The sequence below is a fragment of the Ovis aries genome, chromosome 6 (genome assembly GCF_016772045.2).
Source record: "Ovis aries strain OAR_USU_Benz2616 breed Rambouillet chromosome 6, ARS-UI_Ramb_v3.0, whole genome shotgun sequence".
Classification (NCBI taxonomy): Eukaryota; Metazoa; Chordata; class Mammalia; order Artiodactyla; family Bovidae; genus Ovis; species Ovis aries.
The window spans coordinates 11093663-11118723 of record NC_056059.1 but is presented as its reverse complement, the minus strand read 5'-3'; the positions used below and the strand labels follow the sequence as shown (position 1 = coordinate 11118723).

The window sequence follows — 25061 nt, the reverse complement described above, 5'->3', positions numbered from 1 at the left end:
AGCTTATTGATTGTGTGGGTCAATGTAATCTGATGCATAAAGAACCAAGAGAGTAGAAGGTAGCATTTTCCTAGATAAATGGTAAGAAGCAGCTAGTTTACATTTTCATGCCCTGAGGCTCAGTGGCTCCCACAAAAAGTTGAATTAAAACTGACAATTCTTTATCAGTAGATCTGACCTAGTGAAAGACTGGATTTAAAAACAAAACCCTGAAGACATATTAAAGATAGAATCTGTATGGGCTTGAAGCAAAAAGCCTTTCCTTTTCTATTTAGACTATCTGTGTTGAACACGTACATATCAAGGTCTACTTATAGCCATTTAGACTATGGTGGCCCTTGATTTCTGTCTTCCTAGACATGTGCTCTGTGTGGTCAGATGCTCAGTTGTGTCCGACTCTTTGCAACGCTATCCATGGACTGCCTACCAAGCTCCTCTGTCCATGGGATTTTCCTAGCAACAATGCTGGAGTGGGTTGCCCTTTCCTCCTCCAGGGATCTTCTCGACCCAGGGATCAGCCCATGCCTCCTGTGGTGCCTGCATTGCAGACAGGTTCTTTTCTGCTGAGCCACTTGGATAGACCATCTTCTTAGATGATGGGTCCTGCCCCAGGGCCACAGATGCAAGGCCTTGCACCAAGGCCACAGAAGCAGAGCCCAGAACCAAGGTCACCTCCAAAGTTGTAACTGTTACCAAAAGCCCCCTGGTAATCACTAACAAGCTCCCTGACTCCCAGTTAGGCAAAGACGCCCACTCCAGTAAACACACTACAGCACCCCAACCAATCACCTAATGCAAACCATCCAGCAGGAATTTCCTTTGTCTTGAGGCTATAAAAACTGGCTATTAACTCATAAAAATGGTTGACTCTCCCAGGCCTGTCAAGAGGTGTTGGCCCACTGCACTCGCAGTGCCCACTTTATCTCTGCTGGTTTTTCTTAACAAACTTCCTCCTTTCTGAAATGGTCTATGTCTGGAAATTATTTTCCAACCTGCACTTGGACTGCCTCAACACTAGACACCTAACACCTAACCATTTTCCTGCTAGTCAGTGGCCACGCTAAATGCAAGTCAAAATGATTAGCTCTCAGAAAATACCAACAATGAAACAATATCCTCTAGGCAAAACTTCCAAACCAACTGACTAACAAACAAACCCGCAGAAAAACAAACCCCAAATGCAAATACTTAATCCACAAAACAAATAAAAAGCATGATTGAAGAGAATACAACTACTGGATAAAAAAGAAGCTTGTGTTAAATGCCAGCTATAGTATTTCCAGCAGAGTTGCCAACATCAATTCAGTGCTCACAAATTGCTAGTTTTTTCTCTTTTGCCCCAGGAGAGAATGTTCAGTGTTACCTGCCAGAGAGGATCTCTTTGCTCAGGGAAGAGCTCAAAGTACTTGTGTGCTAGTTGCACCGGAGGCAGAGTTTGCAATTTCAGGTTGGTCCAGCTCTGAACGAAGTTGGCCAGGTTCACAAAGGTGTACAGACCTAGGCGGTCATTCCCATAGTTTGACAAATGGGTCATGAAAATGCTGATCTGAAAAATAAAAGTGACCAGAAATATCATAAGCATATGCTAAAAAGTGGCACGGAAGCTCGAAGAAGAACTTCACCTAAACGTGGAATTTTATAAGTACAATTATCATTTTAGGTGGCGTTAGGGACTGAATTGTAGTCCTGCCCTCCACATTCACACGTTGAAATTGTAACTCCCAATGTGAGTGTATTCAGAGGTAGGTTCTTTAGGGAGGTAATTCAGCTTAAATGAAGTCATAAGGATCCTAACTTGATGGTCTGGTTGCCTTATAAGAAAACAGATACCACAGTGCATTCCTCCTCTCTCTCTCCTTTTCTCTCTGGCTCTCCCTTTCTCTCCCTCCCTTCTGCAATGCACAGAGGAGAGGCCAATTGGGAACACAGCCAGAAAATGGCTGTCTTTAAGTCAGGAAGAAACTGAATTTTCTGGCACCTCCATCATGGACTTGTAACCTCAAAAACTGATAAAATAAATGTATGTTGTTTAAACCACCCAGTCTGTGATGTCTTGTTATGGCAGTTTGCAAAGACTAATATTGGTAGAAAATCACACATCTGATTTCTATTTCAAAGTCACTCTTAAACTCACTCTAAGAATAAAAATTGAAATTGGGATAGGCCAACCTCATTGTTCATTAAAAGTATAGCGTTACTTTACATATTAGCTTTTTCCCTATTGTGGAATCAACATTATCAAATTCAATAATCTAATAATTTCCAGACTAGCAAAGAACCAGAATCATACCAGTTTTAAAATTAAACAGTTGTTTCAGAACTTTTAGTCTATGTATGTATATGGGTTGAAATGAAATCAAACTTAAGAAAACTTGTCTTTTTGTGGTCTAATGAGGAATTTTTATTGCAATAAAGAAACTGTTAATGTTTGCACAGCCACTGATTGCCTTTAGCCAACTACTCTTCCACATTTATTACTTTTTTATAACTTTTCCTTCCACAGGATTAACTAAATATATTGTAGAATTGGGTATTGTGGATCAGAGTCTAGGAAAAAGTAAAAATCTAGATTGATTGCTCTTGAGAGAGCAACAAAAATTTGAATGTGATTAAAAATATAATCTTATATACAACTCATCAAGGATTGCAGCTGGAATGAAAAAAATAATACCAAATAAAAGAAAACTTGCATAATCTTGGTCTAAACTGAGGAAATTATGAATGCAACTCATTAAAAAGGGAGCTCAACATTTTCTACCATATACAATGCTTGTACTTGTTCCTCAACCTCATATACACATATAGGCATTTTAAAAATACATTTTATTATTTACCATTTACATATATATATTGGAACAACTAATACAATTATTTCATTAACTTCATGAGAAAAGTAAGAGTAATATCATGTAAGGAAGACATCTTTCACCTTAAAAATAGTAGAACTTTATTGGGTTACTATCTAAAATATGAGTTACTATCTAACTCAATGAAACTATGAGCCATGCCATGTGGGACCACCCAAGACTGACGGGTCATGGTGGAGAGGTCTGATAAAATGTGGTCCACTGGAGAAGAGAATGGCAAACCACTTCAGCATTCTTTCCTTGAGAACCCCATGAACAGTATGTGAGGCAAAAAGGTGACACTGTAAGATGAACTCCCCAGGTTGGTAGGTGCCAATATGCCATTGGAGAAACAGCTCCAGAAAGAATTAAGAGGCTGAGCCAAAGCCAAAGCAAAGCCTAGTTGTGGATGTGACTGATGATGGAAGTAAAGTCTGATGCTGTAAAGAACAATATTGCATAGGAACCCGGAATATTATGTCCATGAATCAAGGCAAATTGGAAGTGGTCAAACAGGAGATGGTAAGAGTGAACATCAACATTTCAGGAATCAGTGAACTAAAATCAACCAAAATGGGTGAATTTAATTCAGATGATCATTATATTTACTACTGTGGACAAGAATCCCTTAGAAGAAATGGATTAGCCCTCATAGTCAACAAAAGAGTCCAAAATGCAGTACTTGGGTGCAATCTCAAAAACAACAGAATGATCTCTGTTTGTTTCCAAGGCAAACCATTCAGTATCATAGTAATCCATGTCTATGCCCCAATCACTAATGCCAAAGAAGTTGAAGTTGAATGGTTCAGTGAAGACCTACAAGACTTTCTAGAATTAACACCAAAAAAGATGTCCTTTTCAACTGATATTAAGAAGCGGTGGCAAGAATACACAGAAGAACTATACAAAAAATATCTTCATGACCAAGATAACCATGATGGTGTGATCACTCAACTAGAGCCAGACATCCTGGAATGTGAAATCTAATGGGCCTTAGGAAGGTCACTACAAACAAAGCTAGTGGAGGGGATGGAATTCCAGTTGAGCTATTTCAAATTCTAAGAGATGGTGCTGTTACACTCAATATGCCAGAAAATTTGCACTCAAAAGATAAGTGTCACACTCATTGTGCCAGCAAATTTGGAAAACTCAGCAGTGGCCACAGGACTGGAAAAGGTCAGTTTTCATTCCAATCCTAAAGAAAGGCAATGCCAAAAATTGTTCAAAGTACCGCACAATTGCACTCATCCCACACACTAGCAAAATAATGCTCAAAATTCTCCAAGCTAGACTTTAACACTACATGAACTGAGAGCTTCCAGATGTTTGAGCTGTATTTACAAAAGGCAGAGGAATCAGAGATCAAATTGCCAACATTTGTTGCATCATAGAAAAACCAGGATAATTCCAGAAAATCATCTACTTCTGCTTCACTGACTATGTCATAGCCTTTGACTGTCTAGATCACAACAAACTGTGGAAAATTCATCAAGAGATGAGAATACCAGACCACATTACCTGCCTCCTGAGAAATCTGTATTCAGGTCAAGAAGCAACAGTTAGAACAGGACATGGAACAATAGACTGGCTCCAAATTGAAAAAGGAGAATGTCAAACCCGTGTATTGTCACCTTGCTTATTTAGCTTTTATGCAGAGTACATCATGCGAAATGCTGGGCCTGATGAAGCACAAGCTGGAATCAAGATTGCCGGGAGAAATATCAATAACCTGAGAAATGCAGATGACACCACCCTTATGGCAAAAAGCAAAGAAGAACTAAAGTGCCTCTTGATGAAAATGAACGAGGAAAGTAAAAAAGCTGGCTTGAAACTCAGCATTCAAAAAACTAAGATCATAGCATCTAGTCCCATCACTTCACGGTAAATAGATTGGAAAACAATGGAAACAGTGAGTGACTTTACATTTTTGGGGTCCAAAATCATTGCAGGTAATGACTGCAGCCATGAAATTAAAAGATGCTTACTCCTTGGAAGAAAAGCTATGACCAACCTGGACAGCATATTAAAAAAGCAGAGATATTACTTTGCCGACAAAGGTCCATCTAGCTGAAGCTATGATTTTTCCAGTAGTCATGTATGGATGTGAGAGTTGGACCATAAAGAAAGCTGAGTACTAAGGAATTAATGCTTTTGAACTGCAGTGTTGGGAAGACTCTTTAGAGTCCCTTGGACAGCAAGGAGATCCAACTAGTCAATTCTAAACGAAATCAGTCCTGAATATACTTTGGAAGGACTGATGTTGATGCTGAAGCTCCAATAGTTTGGCACCTGATGCAAAGAGCTGACTCGTTAGAAAGACCCTGATGCTGGGAAAGATTGAAGGTAAACAGAGAAAGGGACTACAGAAGATGAGATGGTTGGTTGGCATCGCCGGCTTGATGAACATGAGTTTGAGCAAGCTCTGGGAGTTGATGGACAGTGAAGTCTGGCATGCTGCAGTCCATGAGGTCACAAAGAGTTGGACACAACTGCACGCGTGAACTGAACTGACTGATCTAAAGTATATCAAGAATTCAAACAACAACAACAAAACACCACAAAAGTCCTAACAACCCACTTAAAAAATGGACAGCGGGTCTAAATAGACACGTTTTTTGGAGGAAGACTTATAGATAGCCAAGAAGCACACGAAAGAATGCTTTACATCATTATTAGGGACACGCAAATAAAACCACAGGAAGATATCATCTCAAACCTGTCAGAATGACTATTACAAAAAAATACAATAAATAATAAGTGTTGGATAGGATGTGGAGAAAAAGGAATCCTCATGCTCTGTTGCTAGGAATGTAAATTGGTGCAGCTACTGTGAGAAACAGTATGGACATTCTTCAAAAAATTAAAAAGATAACTACCATAATTCAGCAATTCTACTCTGGGGTATGTATATGAAGAAAATGAAAGCACAAGTTAGAAAAGATACATGCATACCTATCTTTTTTGCCGTATTATCTGTAATAGCCAAGATATGGAAGCAACCTGAATGCCGATCACTAGATGAATGGATGAAGAAGATGCCATATATATATATGTATATATATGGGAACACATATATATTATGGAATATTACTTAGCCATAAAAGGAATGAAATCTTGCCATTTGTGATATGGATGGACTTAGAGGGTATTATATTGACTGAAATAAGTCAGACAGGGAAAGACACATGCTGTATGATTTCACTTACATGTGGAATCTAAAACACAAAAATGAACAAACAGAACAAAACAGAAACAAGAGTTACAGATACACAAAACAAACAGGAGGTTTCCAGAGATAAGGGGGCTCAGGGGAGGAGAGAAATAAGTGAGGGAGATTAGAAGGTACAAACTTCTAGCTTCATAATCAATGACTCATGGGTATGAAATGTGCAGTGTGGGGAATATAGCCAATAAATATGTAATACCTTTGTATGGTGGTAGATGGTAGCTAGACATATTGCGGTGGTCATTTAAAAATGTATAGAAATAATGAATCACTATGTTGTATACCAGAAACCAAGATAGTGTGGTACATCAATTGTATGTCAAAAACAAACAAACAAATATAAAATCTCATGGAAAAAGAGATCAGCTTTGTGGCAACCAGAGGCGAGGGGGTGGGAAGAGGGAGGAGGGATTGGATGAAGGTAGCCAAAAGGTATAAACTTCCAGTTACAAGATCAATAACTACAAAGGATATAACGTACATCATGATAAATACAATGAACACTTCTGTATCTTATGCATGAAACTTGTAAACAGAGTAAATTCTAAGCTCTCATCATGAGGAGAAAATATTTCTTTTCTAATTTAATTTTGTATCTATATAAAATAATGGGTAGTCACTAAAATTATTGTGGTAATCATTTCATAATGTATGTAAAGTCAAGTAATTGTGCTATACACCTTGAACTTGAACTTAATGCAGTACGGCAATCATATCTCAATACAACTAGAAAAAATAGAGCTTTAGCTTGCACAAGAATTAAGAAAAAAGCACTCTGGTAAGGTAGTATAAGCTGTAAGTTAAAGGCATCAGATTCAAGGAATGCCCTTTACTAAAAGGCTGAAAAGGATCTTCTGAGGACAGCCCACTAAGCTGGTTGAAGATACTCCTCACCATGGCTGAAGGTAGGGAGGAGAGTGGGAGAACTTGGACTATTCCCCTCAAAATCCTGAATTACATAAAATATCACCAAGTATATAGCACTTACTATGTGTTAGGCATAACTCTAAGCCCTTTGCATGTATGAAATGATTAAGTCCTCACCACAGTCTTATAAAGCAGGTATGGTTATTGTCCCCTTCAACAGATGAAGAAACTGAGGCATAGTTAAATAATTTGTTCAGGTCCCACATTCAATGGCAGAGCAGAATTTAAAACCTAGGCAAAGCTGATATATGATATACCCCAAACCTTCACCTAAACAGTTTCATGCATAGAGTTTGACATCCATCATTGCTTTACTTTTGCCTTTTTGAAAATAGAAGACCAAGGATATGAATACTTCTATAGAAGAAAGTAGAAAAATCTAGGTATTATCTTGGCAACATAAAGATTTTCTTTTTTAACTCAGAATGACAGAACATAAATTATTTTTGGACTCACATGATTATTTTGAAGGCAACAACTTATAGTATTTGAAAATAATTTTACAGATAGGCTACAAATTTATCTTTGAAGGCAGTATCACACCTATCATATTTCCAGTCAATTTCCACCTGCCCCCCACCCAGCCCGCAGGGTGTATTCAAAGCTTTTTATTTTAAAGGTCAAAGGAGAGAAAAACCATTTTAAAGAATATTCTTTACAAAGCTTGTTTAGATAGAAATTTAAATTAAATCCCTCAAATGTTAGTTGATACAATGATCTCGAGATTCATGCAGAATCATTTGAACAGATACAGGGTCTTTACATTGGTCAAACTCTCTCTCACATTTAAGCTCAATTTTTTTTTTTTTTTCCAAATAGAAAGTGCCCTCTTGGCAGGACTTAATTATAGACTTTTTAGAACATAACATAGTATCACTAGTTGATAACCATATAATTGCAATTGCTGTCATGAAAACGTCTTTGTAATCACCACAAAATAACATGCATTTGATCCCAATAAGTGTACATTTATCTCATGTCACTACTGTAATTAAGAAATAAGACAGTATAAGTAGAATTCTCCAGGATAATTATAGTTCCTCAGGACTGAAATTATTATGAAAAACCAGGCAGGCTGCAGGCAAATGTCTGAAGAAATATTATAAGGTCCTAGAAATCTACCACCTGCCCTCTAGCACTGTTATTTTAAGATAGAATTTTAAGGCACCTATCATTGTCTAAAATCTGATGAAATCATAAATAAAAAATACTACTTGGAGAATATGGTAAAAATTATTTTTATATCATGAGCAGATATATACTATAGAGTGGGCATTGCCATAATGCTCTTAAAAGATTTTGCGGCCTACTAATTTTGTCGTTTATCGAGAACTTCCTTAGGAGAACAAGTTGTGCTTTCTGAAGGAAGTAAAACACGGATGCAAGGCAAATGGAAAATCCACATTTAGAAGAAAGCAGTCTGCAGACATTGTGTGGTTCTAAGCTGAGGCACGCCTCTGCATTTAAACGTCCCATTGCTGAGAAAAAAGGCGAGCAACCTGGCCACAACAAGCAATAGCTGTGTACCGGGCAGCATGCGTACATGTTTTACTGGTTAGAAATAAATTAGTGCTGGTACGTGGTCAATTGACTGCACTTTAAGAAGAAAAATTCTGTAAGTACAGCTTAACTGTGCATATATGAGTTGCTAAAAGTGCCTATTGTGCAGACAGAACATTTTAGTTTTAGGATTTCTGGCCACATGTCTTGTTTATTTAAAAAAAAACAAACAACTACTCAGAGCATGGAGGAAGAGTAAGACAAATTAAGACTGGATGTTGTTAGAAGCATAAATAAGGAAAGTCAAAAGAAATGCAGTATAAAATAGCTGTAAATAATTTTTTACAGACATAATATATTTCTACTATTTTTTACACAATATATGTTCACCACAGGCTTCCCTGATGGTTCAGTGGTAAAGAATCTGCCTGCCAATGCAGGGGATGTGAGTTTGATCCCTGGGTCAGGAAGATCCCCTGGAGAAGGAGATGGCAATGCACTCCAGTATTTTTGCCTGGGAAATCCCATGGACAGAGCAGCCTGGAGGGCTATAGTCCATGGGGAGTCGAACATGACTTTGCAACTAAACAATATGTCCCTCCACTTATCCAGTGCTTTTATTCTGATTGTTATTTCCTTAAGGATATAGTAAAACTGCTTTTGCCCAATACTTCCCAAAGCATCATCTAGAAAAGGTACGACTGTGATACATGCTGCAAATGGTTTACAAATGCAAACCCACTGGATCTGGAAATACTGCAGCTCAGAGATTTGCATGGATTCAGACAAGCAGTGCTTTATCTTTCATAGATATCATGTTCAATGGATGAGTTTAAGAATAAGATATCCAATGTTAATGTCAGTAGGCCCCCTGTTGGCAAGTCTTCCTGGTCTCTGAGGCCAGGCTTCTGTCACCACGCTGGCCTCTGGGCTGCCTCCCCCTTGTCATTGTCTCTGAGACGTATGTCTCTCCCTCACTCTCCGCACTCTCAACTCCATCATAACCAAACATGAAGGAAATCTAAATTCTTCCTTTAATCTGTCGTAAAAATTAAAATCAAGCTGGAAGGTACTCTCATAGTCTAATTATTCATTAAAAAGATAAAACAGAGTTTCTCGATGTCAGGTGCAATACACACTCACCAAATTTAAGAAAATCATGACCTGCGGAATAATCCATTGAAGGCAGTATCTACTGTTCAAAGAAAGAGGAGGTTTTAAATAAAGTGATGTATAAATGTTGGTAACAGGGAATTGGATAAAAATAATGGGACTCTAAAGAATAACCTTTCTTTTCATCACGCACGTGCTCAGTTGTGTCTGATTCTGTGACCATCTGAACTGTAACCCCTGGGGTTCTCTTTCCATGGGATTTCCCAGGCAAGAATACTGAAGGGGGCTGTCATTTCCTCCTCCAGGGGATCTTACCCTGAATCCAGGGATCGAATCTGTGTCTCCTGAATTGCAGGTGAATTCTTCCCCTGCTGAGCCATGGGAAGGCTAATTTTTAAATGGATGAAAGCACAGCCTGTTGCAGTGACAAACAAAATATTATTCTGTAAATATGGGCAAGTGACTGCTCTTCTGAGTCTTTAGCTCCAAGTCATGCAATTGTTTTGTATACCATTTTATTTTGCCTGTCTTATTAAGTAGAGAGGATAAGGGGAAAAAAAAAGAGGGGGGGAAGGCTTTATTTTATCCAGAAAATGAAGCATCAACCTTCTCTAAATTGAGCAAAAATATTTTCAGACTGCCAATACCAGAACAGTTTTCTGGCTTTTCCTACTTGTATGACAAACACAATGGCACCGTAAATTGTATGGATGCTAATATCCATAACCAGAAAATCAAGTGTAGTCGCTTAAATTGGAATTTAAAATCATTTTTACAGCATATATTCTTATTTAAAGTACTCTTGAAATATTTGGATATCAATTCTGTGCCTTATAGTGCCTCTAAAAATGCAATCGTTCACAGAGTTGTCAGATACCTGGTTCATAGGAAAAGCACAGTATTATAACAAATACAGGAAGATACAATAACTTCGCAGAGCAAGAAGAAATGTACCCTGTTTTAAGGCAGCTAGCCCTGTCTTCATGCCACAGCACAGATAAACATTAAATATTAGCAGTTAGTTTCCATTTTTGCCTCTGTGGCCCTGTCAGTGTGCTGCTCTCCAGAAAGAGTTCATTGTGTTTAAAAATATGTCCATTAGGCTGTTAAATATTTGATTAGGCTTTTAGTTCTCATAAAATGTGAAGATAGATGGAATATAGGGGAAGGCATCTCTGATGGTTCCTCTGATGGGCTTTGGCATTGTACTCATATATTTCCTATAAAAGGAGATCTTATGTCTTTTTGTTCTGAACATAGGCTGGAACCACCAAGAGATACTAAGAATTAAACTATGCTTAACATTGCCAAGTTTTAAGCACTCATTACCAAGTTTTAAGCACTATACCAACATTACCAGCTTTAAGCACTTATGACATAATTCTTGTATTATAATTAGAGGCACCCCAATACTACCTTTTCAGTCCTGGGCAACTAATTACTTGGTATATGCATATGTCTGTGTTTTCAGATGCCAAAAGTAAGGAACATTTGCCCAAATCTAACACAGTTATATTACTCTGGCACTCAGTCTAAAAGCCCATCATTAGCTTGGAATTCACTATTGAATTATACCACTTTTTTTTTTTTTTTTTTAATTTTAATTTTAGTTTTTTATTTTTTAAATTTTAAAATCTTTAATTCTTACATGCATTCCCAAACATGAACCCCCCTCCCACCTCCCTCCCCATATTTTTTTTTTAAGTATCATATATTGAAATTTGATCAATGATTGATTTTTTTTAACACATGATGCTGTTGAATCATAGTATTAATTTATTTATATAACTTTGCCATGGGGCTTGATGTTCATTTTTGTTGTATTGATTAAGTACTAAGAACTCACCCTGTTTTAGAGAAAAGGTTCATGAAGATTAAAGGGTTTGAATGTTCTCTCTGAGATTATAGATGGAATCCCAGCAAATCATTGCTCAAAGTTGGGCATGTGAATTCACAATCAGTGCTCACACCCAAGGTTCTGCCAGAGACTTTGGAAACAAGTTTATCTGCTTTTTCTCCTTCTATCATTTTAATTATCTGGTAGATTTTATTTGTAACAACATTAGGTCAAAACTAACATTTCTTTGTAAACTTTTCCTAGAATTGATCCAACATAAAATTTGATTTATGTATTAAATGTTCTTAGAAGTGAAAGAAATAGGTCACTACTTCAATATTTATATCACTACACATATACAATTTCAACTGATTATTGACTCTGAACATTTCAAAATAATACACAGTGAAGACAGAAATTGCTATTTCATATGGAAAGATTAGCATATTTCTTAATAGAAATATGTTCTAGAAATTGAATCATAACTCCAAACTTTCAATATTAAAGAAACATTGATTTCAAAAGACCATTCAGAATGTCTTTCTCTAAAACTGGTTTTAGAAGGAGAAAGAAAAAGAGGACAAGAGCAAGAAGAAAGGAACAAAGAAAGGAAAGAAGGAAGGGAGGGAGGGCGGAAGGAAGGAAGACGGCAGGATGGCAGGAAGGAAGAGCGTAAGAGGAAGAAAGAGAAGCAAAGAAAGGTCCAGAGTCAAGCATATTTCACCATCTCTAGGGCAGATGGACAGGAAAAATGCAGGAATGATTTAGTTCACGTCTTTAAATCTCTACTGAGTACACTCCAGCTATTGATTCAACCACTCAGCCTGCTTCTCTAAGCAGAGGGAGCTCTTTCGTTCCCTGTGACTTTCAGTGTGGTTTCATGTAAGATGAGCGTCGCCACAGGCGTTTATAATTAATTACTGCTCTCAGCTGATGCTTTAACATCCCACACCCTTGACTGTTATAATATGGAAGACTTTTTCTGGGTTTTTATGTAAAAAACTAAACCTTTGTTTTTAATTTGGAGCAGGCTTGATGAAGAAAATAATGCTAATCAAACAGTTTTTTTTTTAAAGAAATAATAATTAACAGATTATCCTGGGAGTCTTTATGGCCTAAGCCAGAAAACATAAAGAATTTTGGGTTGCTGTTATAATTCACATCAGTTTGGTTTGCACACAGTGGGACAGTACCAGTATGAAATATGGAACCAAAATTCCTGGGTTTAAGGACTGTCTCTGCCCTACCATATAGATTAATATCTCTGAATCTCAGAATTTTCTACTATAAATGGAAACAATAAATTACAGTTTTATAAAATGTATTACCATTATGCATATTCAATTAAGGTAACTATGGAGTAGTTAACATATCAAATATAGTTTTTAATTAGTTGATATACATCTCAGAGGTAATATCTTTTGTAAGCAAAGTTGGTGTTTCTTTGATTTGCTGAAATAACTGCATATATCATGCTTATGACAGTTACTGTGATTTCTAGTCAAAGCAGAAAATGTTGGATATATTTACACCAGAGTAAAAATCACTGTTTGATATCCAACATATGAAGCACTTTTGTAGTCTTCATGCAATTTCTTAATAAATGTAAGTTTTATCCCCCAGAATCACTTCTGACAGCTGCAGTTAAGATTCAATATAGGACAAGATTGTTAAATGTAATCTTTTGTTTTATTTCACAAAGTGCAATGAGATTTCATAGACAGACAGTACTCGAGGGAAGTAATGCCGGGAGTTGATGTCTGCTTTGCTCCACCTTTACGTACCTAAATCAGAGTACCCCTAGACCTCTACTCTTGTCCTTCAAGGCAGTCACCACTTGACATTATGTATCTGTTTGGTTGCTTCTTGCTCCCTCACTCCCATTTTAAATGTAAGCTCTCTGAGTTCATACACGCTACTCTGGGTTTGCAAGATGTCAGGGAATACTAGGTGCACAACAAATATTTATTGAATAAACAAACGAGTCCTTGGTATGTCATACACTACTTTTGCTAGTAGAAAATGTGAAATAACTTCATTGCTTTCCAATTATTCCCCATATTCTCCAAACGTGAGGGGAAACACAAAACACCCTATCCTAAATCCCTGAAAACAGCTGGGATTTAATAGGAGATAATGAATTGCTAAATTACATTTTTTATTTGTTCCATTTCCATTTATCAGCCTAATGCAACAGAAGTTCCATTCTGCATCTGCTTACTTACCAGTGTCCCAGTTTTTCAGTCATAATATTTGGTTAGTGAGTTATTAACAAATCAGAACTATTTTGATTCAAGACCAACTAGAGTGTAAACACTGATCTTCCTAAATGAAGAAGTTGGGCTGTGACTTCGTCAAAGCCGCTGGGAAGAGGGCAGCTGTCCTAACAGAGAACAGCGGGCGTCGGCTCTATTTCAGTGAGCAGGAGCTGTATTCTCCATTTTTCTTGTGCATTAATAGAGGCCTAAGTCATTAAAAGGCAACACATGCTCACAACCATATCGCTATTGAATATATTTGTGTTTTGTCTTGCTTTAATAGTCAAGTCAGAATCCAGGTTTTAGATGTTGCTGTAATTGCCTTTTAGCGTGCCTTGATTCTGAACGAAGACGTACTATTTTTACATGAAGGGAGACAAACAACCGACACTGCTTCCCATCTGAGCTACTTAGCATTACTCTCTTTTCAAAAGATCGAATCTCCTTTCTAGCCATGCTTCAATAATGCTATGTAAAAGTCATGGAAGTACAAATTCATAACCCCAGGAATAATCATGGCCAGTTCAGCCCTTGGGAGGAGGAAACATGTCTTTTAGTGATCAGTGTAAGCTGCGCTAATAGCCTCAGAGTTCAACAGTTTTCAAGGGGGAAAAGAAAGAATTTTTATTTCTTCAGTCAACCAATTGATTATTTATTTATTTATTAAATATTTATTAATATTTTAATTTATTAAATATTAGTTGCCTACTAAGTGTCAGTCCATTAGGGACTGGAGATACAATTATTAATAAACTATAAATAGTTTTTGCCTAGAAGAGTTGAGGGTTAAGTGGCGATATAGTAAAGAACATAGCAGATTATAATACAATGTGATGTAGCAATTCCCTACTCTATGACGTCACACAGATGCAGGGAGCTGGGCACTGATCTAAGACTTGTAGGAGGGGTCTTCCTTGGCTGTGCAGTGGTGACTTCACCTTCCAACGTAGGGGGTGCAGGTTCAATCCCTGAAACTTAAAACAGAAGCAATATTGTAACAAATTAAAAAAAAAGTGGTTCACATTAAAAAAAAAAAACTTAAAGAAGGACTTTAGAAAATTTAAAAAAAAAAGAAGCTTGGAGTTAAAAATCTGAAAAGTGATGAGTTAGGACCACTTCATGTAAGAGAATGGGTTGGGGTAGGAGTGGGTGACGAGACCCATGTGCCAGAAGAAAGAAACGTGTGTGTGACAGCTGGTGAAAGTTTACATTCAAGAAACTAAAAATGCAGTGTAGCCCATGCAAGGTAGCGAGAGAAAGGAAAAGACCAGTCCATACAGATCTTTTAAGTTCTTGAAGGGTTTGAGTTTCAACTCCAAGAATGATGGAGAAACACTGACAAATTTTGAACAGGGGTGAAGTATAGTCAGATACGCATTTTAGGAAATATATCCTGACTTTCTTTTGAAAAGGGGTGAAGATTGGAGGTCAGAAGCCATTGAGGAGGTTTTTTCTAGTCAAATGATTGAGAGATAATGATGACCTGGCCAGTAGCCATGGGAAATGATACAAATTACGGTGTTAAGATAATCAGTCTTGAGGAGTGATGTCAGCAATGTGAATGAATATGTCCCTCATTTATGTCTCACCTTCAAACAATAACAATTTGACATACATTCATGGACCACCTGACTTAAAGAACTGACTCATTGGAAAATATCCTAATGTTGGGAGAGATCAAAGGCAAAAGAAAAAGGGGGTGGCAGAGGATAAGATGGTAAAATAGCATCACTGACTCAATGTACATGAATCCGAGCAAACTCTGGGAGACAGAGAAGGACAGAGAGGCCTGGTGCACTGCAGGCTGTGGGGCTGCGAAGACGACTGAGTGACTAAACAACGGCAACAAAAGCAATGACCAATGACAATGAGAAAGCTGTGGGATCCAGGCCCATCTCCAAGGGAACTGTAGGGAGTCTATCCCACCTGTGGGTAGGGTAATGGGTATACAGACTTTGGTCCCCGCTGTGACCCCTACAGTGGCCTATGAACTGAGTCCAGCTCCTCTTGGATTCAGTTCAGGGGTCCCCAGAGAACACCATCTTGGACAATCACCCACGGAAGATAGAGCCCTTGAGGAAGTCCAGATTCCAGTGGAAGAGAAAAAGAGTTTGGATGCACTGGAGAGGATCAAAGAGTTTAAGTTTACTCCATATCACCTTTCCCCCAGGACAGCACAGTTCACTGCCAAGACACATTTTTCTCAAGCCACGATTTCTCCTGAGAGGGCAAGTGAAAGCTTGTGAGGGAACACCCAGTTTCCCAAGTTGTGCAGGATGCTCCCAAAGAGTCCTCATGTCTTCCAACCCATCCAGAGTCCTGAGTCATGAGCTGAATGACTGGTGGATGGGAACAAGCTGGAAGAGGGGCAGATAACACTTTTGGAGGCATTGAAGGGTTGTAGTTCCTTCAATGAGAACTGCTTCTCATTCCATCAAGAAGCCCATCCAGAAGCCTCTGGGCATGCCTGTCTGCAGATTCCTTCAAGTGGGCCACAGGAAACCTCAGAGCTTTGCACGGCTCACCCACACACACTTTTACCCTGTGAAGGGTCCTCAGTACGTGTTCCCCAGACAGCTAGTGAGCATGTGCAGTAAACCAGGTCAACTCTGCAGGCGGGCTCGCAGTGGTGCTCCTGAGACTAATAGTGAGCACGCACAGGAAAGCAGGCCAACTCTGTAGGCCTCTGAGAGGCTACAAATTTGAGCTTTAGCTCCACCTCGGGGAAAGCAAAAGGGAGAGTCTTGGAGCCCAGCCTAGTTCGTTGCTGGATTCAGAGAAGAAATAAAACTAAGAACTCTCTCAAAAGAGAAGACTGTGAAGCAAACGTATTTATAGAAGAACTGAGAAAGATTCAGAGTTCCTTGCAGGACTGTCAGAAGGTATTTCTCTCCTAAAGTCAGTTACTAAAGACTAGAGGAGGTGATTGTTACTTGAAATGTGAAGGCAGAGATGCAAGATTTTAAGGAATATAAAAAATCAAGAAAACACCAAGTTCAGTTCAGTGTAATCGCTCAGTCATGTCAGACTCTGCACCCCCATGAATCGCAGCATGCCAGGCCGCCCTGTCCATCACCAACTCCCAGAGTCTACACAAACTCATGTCCATTGAGTCGATGATGCCATCTAACCATCTCATCTTCTGTCGTCCCCTTCTCCTCCTGCCTTCAATCTTTCCCAGCATCAAGGTTTTTTCAAGTGAGTCAGCTCTTCGCGTCACGTGGCCAAAGTATTGGAGTTTCAGCTCCAACATCAGTCCTTCCAATAAACACCCAGGACTGATTTCCTTTAGGATGGACTGGTTGGATCTCCTTGCAGTCCAAGGGACCCTCAAGAGTCTTCTCCAACACCACAGTTCAAAAGCATCAATTCTTTGGTGCTCAGCTTTCTTTATAGTCCAACTCTCACATCCATACATGACTACTGGAAAAAACATAGCCTTGACAAGATGGACCTTTGTTGGCAAAGTAATGTTTCTGCTTTTCAATATGCTGTCTAGGTTGGTCATAAATTTCCAAGGAGTAAGCATCTTTTAATTTCATGGCTGGAATCACCATCTGCAGTGATTTTGGAGCTCCCAAAATTAAAGTCAGCCACTGTTTTCACTGTTTCCTCATCTACTTGCCATGAAGTGATGGGACCGGATGCCATGATCTTCGTTTTCTGAATGTTGAGCTTTAAGCCAACTTTTTCACTCTCCTGTTTCACTTTCATCAAGAGGCTCTTTAGCTCTTCTTCACTTTTGCCATTCGGGTGGTGTCATCTGCATTTCTCAGGTTATTGATATTTCTCCCGGCAATCTTGATTCCAGCTTGTGCTTCATCCAGTCCAGAATTTCTCATGATGTACTCTGCATATAAGTTAAATAAGCAGGGTGACAATATACACCCTTGATGTACTCCTTTCCCAATTTGGAACAAGTCTATTGTTTCATGTCCAGTTCTAACTGTTGCTTCCTGTCCTGCATACAGGTTTCTCAAAAGGCAGGTCAGGTGGTCTGGTCTTCCATTTCTTGAAGAGTTTGCTACAGTTTATAGGGATCGACACAGTCAAAAGCTTTGGCATAGTTAATAAAGCAGAAATAGATGTTTCTCTGAAACTCTCTTGCTTTTTCCATGATCCAGCAGATGCCGGCAATTTGATCTCTGGTTCCTCTGCCTTTTCTAAAACGAGCTTGAACATCTGGGAGTTCACAGTTCACATACTGCTGAAGCCTGGCTTGGAGAATTTTGAGCATTACTTTACTAGCGTGTGAGAGGAGTGCAATTGTGCGATACTTTGAGCATTCTTCGGCATTGCCTTTCTTTGGGATTGGAATGAAAACTGACCTTTTCCAGTCCTGTGGCCCCTGCTGAGTTTTCCAAATTTGCTGGCATATTGAGTGCAGCACTTTCTCAGCATCATCTTTTAGGATTTGAAATAGCACAACTAGAATTCCATCACCTCCACTAGCTTTGTTCATAGTGATGCTTCCTAAGGTCCACTTGACTTCACATTCCAAGGTGTCTGGCTCTAGGTGAGTGATCACACCATCGTGATTATCTGGGTCGTTAAGATCTTTTTTTGTACAGTTCCTCTGTGTATTCTTGCCATCTCTTCTTGATATTTTATGCTTCTGTTAGGTCCATACCATTTCTGTCCTTTATTGAGCCCATCTTTGCTTGTCGAGAAGAGCTACCCCACATCCAAGGTCAGGGGCATCAGCCAAGAGGAGCTACCCCATGTCCAAGAAAACGCCAAAGAATCACAATAATCTTCCCGTAACTAATCCCAAAGATGTGGAGATCATGGAGTATTATTCAGCCATGAGAAAGGAGGACATGCTTTCATTTGAGACACTATAAATGGACTTTGAGAGCCTTCTGCTTAGGGAAATAAGGCAAACAAAGGAAATCAAGTATCATGTGATATCACTTATATCTGGAATCTAAAAGAGCCAAATTCATAGTAACAAGGAGTAAAATGTTGGTTACCAGGGGCTCTGAGATAGGAGAAATGGGGAGATATTGGTCAAAGTGTATAAATTTCCAGCTATAAGAGGAATAGATTCTGAGGATCTAATGCACAGCATGGTGATTATAGCTAAAAATACTGTATTATATACTCTAGTATATACCCGAAAGTTGCCAAGAGAGTAAACCATAATTACTCTTACTATACACACACCACATGATAATTATTCAAAATCATGATGATAACCTTACTGTGGTAATCATTTTGTGATGTACGTGCATCAAATCACCTTGTTGTACATCTTAAACTTACATGATATTATATGTCAATTATATCTCTATAAAGACAGGAAAAAAATAATGAATCTCTAATGACCTGTTTGATTATATGTGAAAAGTGAAACAAAGAAGTAATCAAAGATGGCATTTAGTTTTCTGGGCTAAGTAACTTGATGGATACTGAAACAATTTTACCGAAAGGAATAAATAGAAGAAGAGATTAAGAGAAACAAAAGCTTAAAACAGTGGTCATAGAGAACCAGACAGAGAGTTTAAAGGAAAGCACAGTCTCTTGCTGTGGTTGCTCTGAGGGTCCTGTTGAGATCACATCAATTCATAGAGACTTCAAGCTGTATGATATTCTTTAACATTTTGTCAGTTTTAGATCTGAAGGGAGCAGGCAGTTAAATTATTCCAGAATTGGGAACTTGCTAAATTAATGGGATGGAAACAAAGTGGGACAAGGGATTTCTTGGTAATGATTGGCAGACAGAGACTGACATTATCTCAATGTGCTTTCTATAATTAACCACATATTCAAACTTTAAAGTATATTTTTATACTTTAAACTACTCACCTTATAGCTACAGAACATCATAAGGAATGGGAAGAAAGAATGTGAATACTCTGGTACAAGTCACTTGAACTGCATATGAAGCAGAACAGCATTATTTCAATATAGTCTCAGATTAGCTGAAAATGTATTTTTCAAAATCTAGAGCCACCACTGAAAATCTTTTAAAATGAGATATATTTGACACACTAAAGGAGAAAATAAAATTGGGTAATTTAAAATGTTCAGTTAAAACCAGCAAAGGCCAAAAAAGAAAGGGTAGGGGGCAAGAGGAAATACAGCAAGTAGAATTATAACATGAGAGATACTAATCCGACTATCAATAATTGCTCTAACCATAGATATTTTAAATCCACCAATTAAAAGAAAGATATTACAAGAGTGGATTAAAAAACCAAGACTCAACTATATGCTGTCTACAAGTAACCCACTTTAAATATGACTCAACTAAGTTAAAAGTAAAAGGATGGAGAAGGTTATGTCATGCTGACATGAAACAAAGAAGCTAGAGTACTACATTTATTTTAGAAAACTTGGCTCCAGAACAGGAAGGCTTTCAAGGATTAAGAGTACACACACTGCCAAAAAGAGACCCCAGACTCTGCACACTCACACATATGCTCTTCACACACTCATGTGCACTGATGCACACATGCACTCAGATATTAATACATTCCCTTGCACAGCCATATGTAGACACGTATGCACACACATACCATCTTCAAGCTACTGGGGAGACAAGCAGATGCAGCCAACATTGGGAGACAGAAAAAACTTTGGGTTGAAAATCACAATTTTCAACTTAAAATATTTATAATGTTCTTATAACTAAAAGTGGCTAAAGAGTTATGGATTCAGGTTAAGATACTCCTACAGAATCCTCTACCTTGTTGGAAGTAGGGTTCAATGTAGCACATATGAGAGTTCTCAAGAAACTTATATAATCATATATTGTCCAATATGGTTCTCTAATAGTTCCTAGTGATATAGTATCTTTAAAATTACCTTATCTATATATTTTAACAGAGGAAATGCTTATATGTATGTTAAAACTTTTTTTAATATGGGTTAAATCTATATCCATTTATAATATTGATTTAAATGAACTTTCAAGATGTATTGTTTCTCACTTAAAAGTATCTGTTGTTTGGTTTTTTGGTATTTTTTTTGCCTTTGTTGTTTTTAACTGAAGACAGCAAAGGGAAGGATATGAATGGTTCTCTATCTGATGCTGAATGAAGAGTATCATAATAACTCCTCAATTGAAACTCATGATGGACAAACAATATCAAAATACATATTAAGATATTTAAAGAGAGGGGTACTAAAATTTTGACTAATATAAGCCAGGTAGCTAAAATGAGTTTGGTTTGGGGCTGACCCTACTGTGGTGAAAATCATCTCAGTGACTTGTGAGCTTTGTGGTTTTGCAGTGATCACATACAAAGAAAAATTTGTATCTTTCCACTTCACCATTTTTTTTAACCTCTGTCTACCATTTTCCTGTTTTCCATTCTCTATTGGGTATTGATATAACTATGGGTTTCGCTGGCCTCAGTCTTTTTATTAAACTAGCAAAATGTTCTATAATTTCCAAGCTGCCAAAATCTGATCTGCACGCCAGCAGGCTGTACTTTTAAATACATGAATAGCATTGTGAACAGAAACATCCCTGTCATGTGTCCACTTCTCAGTGCCCAAACAGCTCCATGCGCGGTTATGTGTTACAGTGGTTCTTTGAGATCTGAGTGTTTAACATGTATCATCCTCTGTCAGGCTACCATTACAGACCACAGTCTGCTACTGTAGATTTAACAGTATAATACACTCACTGTTGGACCTCCTGGAACACTTGGATCTGGTAACTCAGTCAACAGCTGCATAACACAAAAGGATTGCTGAAACAGAGATTTTTGGATTGACAGAACACTAATTTTAATAATGACAAATTGTCTCTGAATTCAACACTTTTCATATTAATGATCCTTTCGCTCCTGAACCAGAGTAATTTATGTGCCTGAAAATTTCCCTGTGATTTAATTTGATACTTGTATAGATACCATGTGTCTTTATTTCAGCACATCTGACATGAGTTAAATGTTTCCTTTGTAATATTTCTTCAATGAAAGGCCAAAGAGGCAAGATCTGAATGAAAGTTTTTTCTCTCTTTTATGTTCCCACAGCATTTTGAATATGGCTTTGTATGCTTATTTATTATATTTTAATTAATTATTTCCCCACTAGATCGTGAGCACATCTGGAGCAGGGAAATCATTTTTATACATTTCTTTACCCTGGATTCTGCATAGTTCCTGGTATAAGAAGGATAGGAATCACACACTCAGAAGAACTTACGGCAGTAGTTAAAGTATAATAAAATAGTTTGGATTTATAAAAGCAAAAGAAAAGATGCAAATGATAGAAAGCTCGAATTCACATTCAAGACAATCAGGGGTGGTGGCATCAGTATTGAACTGAAAAGCTAATTCTTTGCTCTCTACTCTCTAGTAGATAGCCATACTACTTTTTAAAACTTCCTATACATTTTGATAATGTATTTACATTTTAAAATAATAGTGAACAACATTCCTCCCAAACAAAACATGCCTATAAGTTGAATTTAGGTCATGTGTTGAGATTCATAAACTTTAAAGAAGACATTCAACTGAAATGTAAATGGCTAAAAGCAGGGCATGAAAACATAATATATTTTCATAGCCCACTCATTTTGAAGCATAGTTTCACTAACTAGTTGTTTGTATATTAAAAGTGATCATTTATTAAAGCATACATTTATATTAATTAATAATATGGATAACAATTCTACTAATAATGTGTTTAAAGTTGCAAAAATAAAATGCAGTACAATTCATCTTTTTTTGGCTATACAGATTTATAAATCAAGAGCATAAAGAGATAGTTTTCAAACTGGATGAGTGCTTGCAAATTTGAAAAGTTGTTTTTCCTTTAGTTTAAATATTTTAAGCCACCATATATTGATCAAACAATTTTATACATACTGGGTCAGAAATTTCTAAATTTCAATGATGGGATCTGTGTTGCATGCTAAGCAAATGCATAAGGTTATTACAAGTAAAATAGAATTTCCATTGAGTTTTCTAGAAAGTGAGCCCAAAATATTTTTTACTTTAAATATCCATACTGAGATTTAGAAAATTGTGAAGAAATAAGTGAAGAATTGCTTGATCAATATGTGGCTACTTAAAATATTTAAATTAGAGGAAAAGCAGCCTTTTAAACTCTGCCAGTACTCATGCAATTTGAATTCTCTTTGTGCTCTTAATAAAATTATTATTAACATATAATACTTATATTTTCATGAGATCATCATTTAATAGGGAAATAACAGATGTAAAAAGAGACTACAGAACACTTCTAACATCTCTCCTAGTTTTACTTAAGTATCTGAAGTTATACGTACCTGGAACCATTAACTATTATTATGCAGAAAGAAAATATAATCCAATGAAAATGTCAACAGAGAAGGAAAGTAAAAAGTCACAAAAACAAGCAATGCAAAGTTATTATTTAAAATAATAATCTTATTAAGAGCACAAAGAGAATTTCAAATTGCATGAATTCTTGCAGAGTTTAGAAGATTGCTTTCCCTTTAATTTAAATATTTTAAGTTACAAGGCAGTTGGATGAACACATTTGCTTTGAAAACAGAGAGGAGGTCTTCAGTGTGTTCCATGGTCCAGGAAGAATTTGCAAAATGGGTGGAACTTCAATTAGACTTTGACTGTAAGCAAATTTTGACTAACTTCAGAAGAAAGCATTTAGTATTATTTCACTCTGTATAGGAAGAAAAGCATGAAAATCGGACACATAGGAGAAAAGCAACTTATGAGCTAATTGTGCTCCCCTAAAATTCATTTGTTGAAGCCCTAACCCCCAATATGTCAAAATATGACTGTTTTTAAAGACAGAGGCTTTAAAGAAGTGATTACATTAAAGTGTAGCCTTTAGTACTGACCCTGTGTCTGCAAGTTCAGTCATGTCTGACTCTCTGTAATCCCATGGACTGTAGTCTGCCAGGCTCCTCTGTCCATGAGATTATTCAGGCAATAATATTATTCACTCTGGAATCCTGGTGTGGGTAGCCATTTCCTCCTCCAGGGGATCTTCTCCACCCAGGGGCTGAACCTGTGTCTCCTGTGGGTCTTGCATTAGCAGATGGATTCTTTAACCACTGAGCCACCTGGGAAGCCCAGTATTGGCCCCAAGACAATTTAACTGGTATTATTATAAGAAGAAAGTGATATCAAGGATGCGTGAGCGCAGAACAAAGATCATGGCAGGACCTGTCTGCAAGGTAAGGAGTGAGGTCTCAGGACCATGGCCTTCTAGCCTCCAGAGCTGTGACAAGGTAACTGCTGATGAAGCCACTGGTCTGTGGCATTTTGTTTTGGCAGCCCCAGCATACTAAGACAGTGAGCACACCGTTTCAGCAGGAGCAGAGGATTTATGTGGCTGGACAGTGGAATATAGCTTAAGAAAGCTTGAGGCCAGATAGGGGAGATCACTGAGCCATTAGCAATGAGAAAGATATTTGCAGGGTGATAAATAAAGGCAGGCATAGCTTCACGGGGGGCTTGTTCACTGTCCTGTGTAGTGGAGAAGTATTGCTCCATGCAGATCTCGTATTTCGTTCTTGGAATCAGACAAACAACTGAATGTCCATCAAGGTCTTCAGAACACAGAGATGAGTCCCTGGATTCACTGAGGAGCTCTTTAGACAGATGCAGAAAACACTTCCTTATAGCACTTTACTGTTTTCCTGCGGGTTTTCTCCACTTTGTGTGAAGATTTCACACTGCCAATTCTTGATCAAAAGAAATAAAATATTTGTGACATAAGCAATCAGGTTGTGAACTCTAAAAAAGTTAGCAGGTTGTATACTATTGGGTATTGTCTAACTTGTAAAGTATTACAAACTTTTGTGTTTATAGTTTTGCTCTTTACCATGTATTTTTTTGGTAGAACTAAACATTTTTGATAGGAAATATTTATTTCTCTTATTCTTAGATACCATCGGCTACTTCATTCAATGAGAAAATGAGAAACATGTAATGAAAGATGGAAAGAAAGAAGTCCAGCAGCTTACGCGGATCTGGATTTCCCACATCTCCTTATCTCTTGCCTGCTTGTTGGCAAATAACAAACAGAAGTTTTGAATATTTTTATGTAAGTACAGAGGGCTTAGATTTATGAACCCCTTGCAAACAAAGGAACTCACAGGAGAACTGAGAAAACCAGAAAGAGATAAGAAATAGTTATGCATTTTAGTGAGTATGTGATATTATCTGTCACATAGACCTATGTAGGTGCTTTTTAAGAGGTGCATAATAGGAATGAGTCCACTGTGAATTATGCTTAGAAAACAGCGATAGAGCAACCAGAGGCAAATGTGAAACCAAGTATTCCTAAATGTGCTGAAGTTTTTGTTCTCAAAGAATCTGAATTTGAAATCAGTGTCCATAGGGGGAACCAAACAATTTATGAATTAAAACTTTTAAGAATGGCAT

At 37.6% G+C, this 25061-nt stretch overlaps 1 protein-coding gene across 2 annotated transcripts in view; it reads right to left on the bottom strand.

Annotated features, from left to right (window-relative positions):
* Positions 1-25061, bottom strand: part of LOC101112819 (N-deacetylase and N-sulfotransferase 4) — a 343774-nt gene that overhangs the window by 50516 nt on the left and 268197 nt on the right. For both annotated transcript variants that reach the window (XM_027970794.3, XM_060417521.1), the window contains one exon: positions 1364-1546. In XM_027970794.3, coding sequence (XP_027826595.2) covers positions 1364-1546 — 183 coding nt within the window. The remainder of the gene's footprint in view (positions 1-1363; positions 1547-25061) is intronic.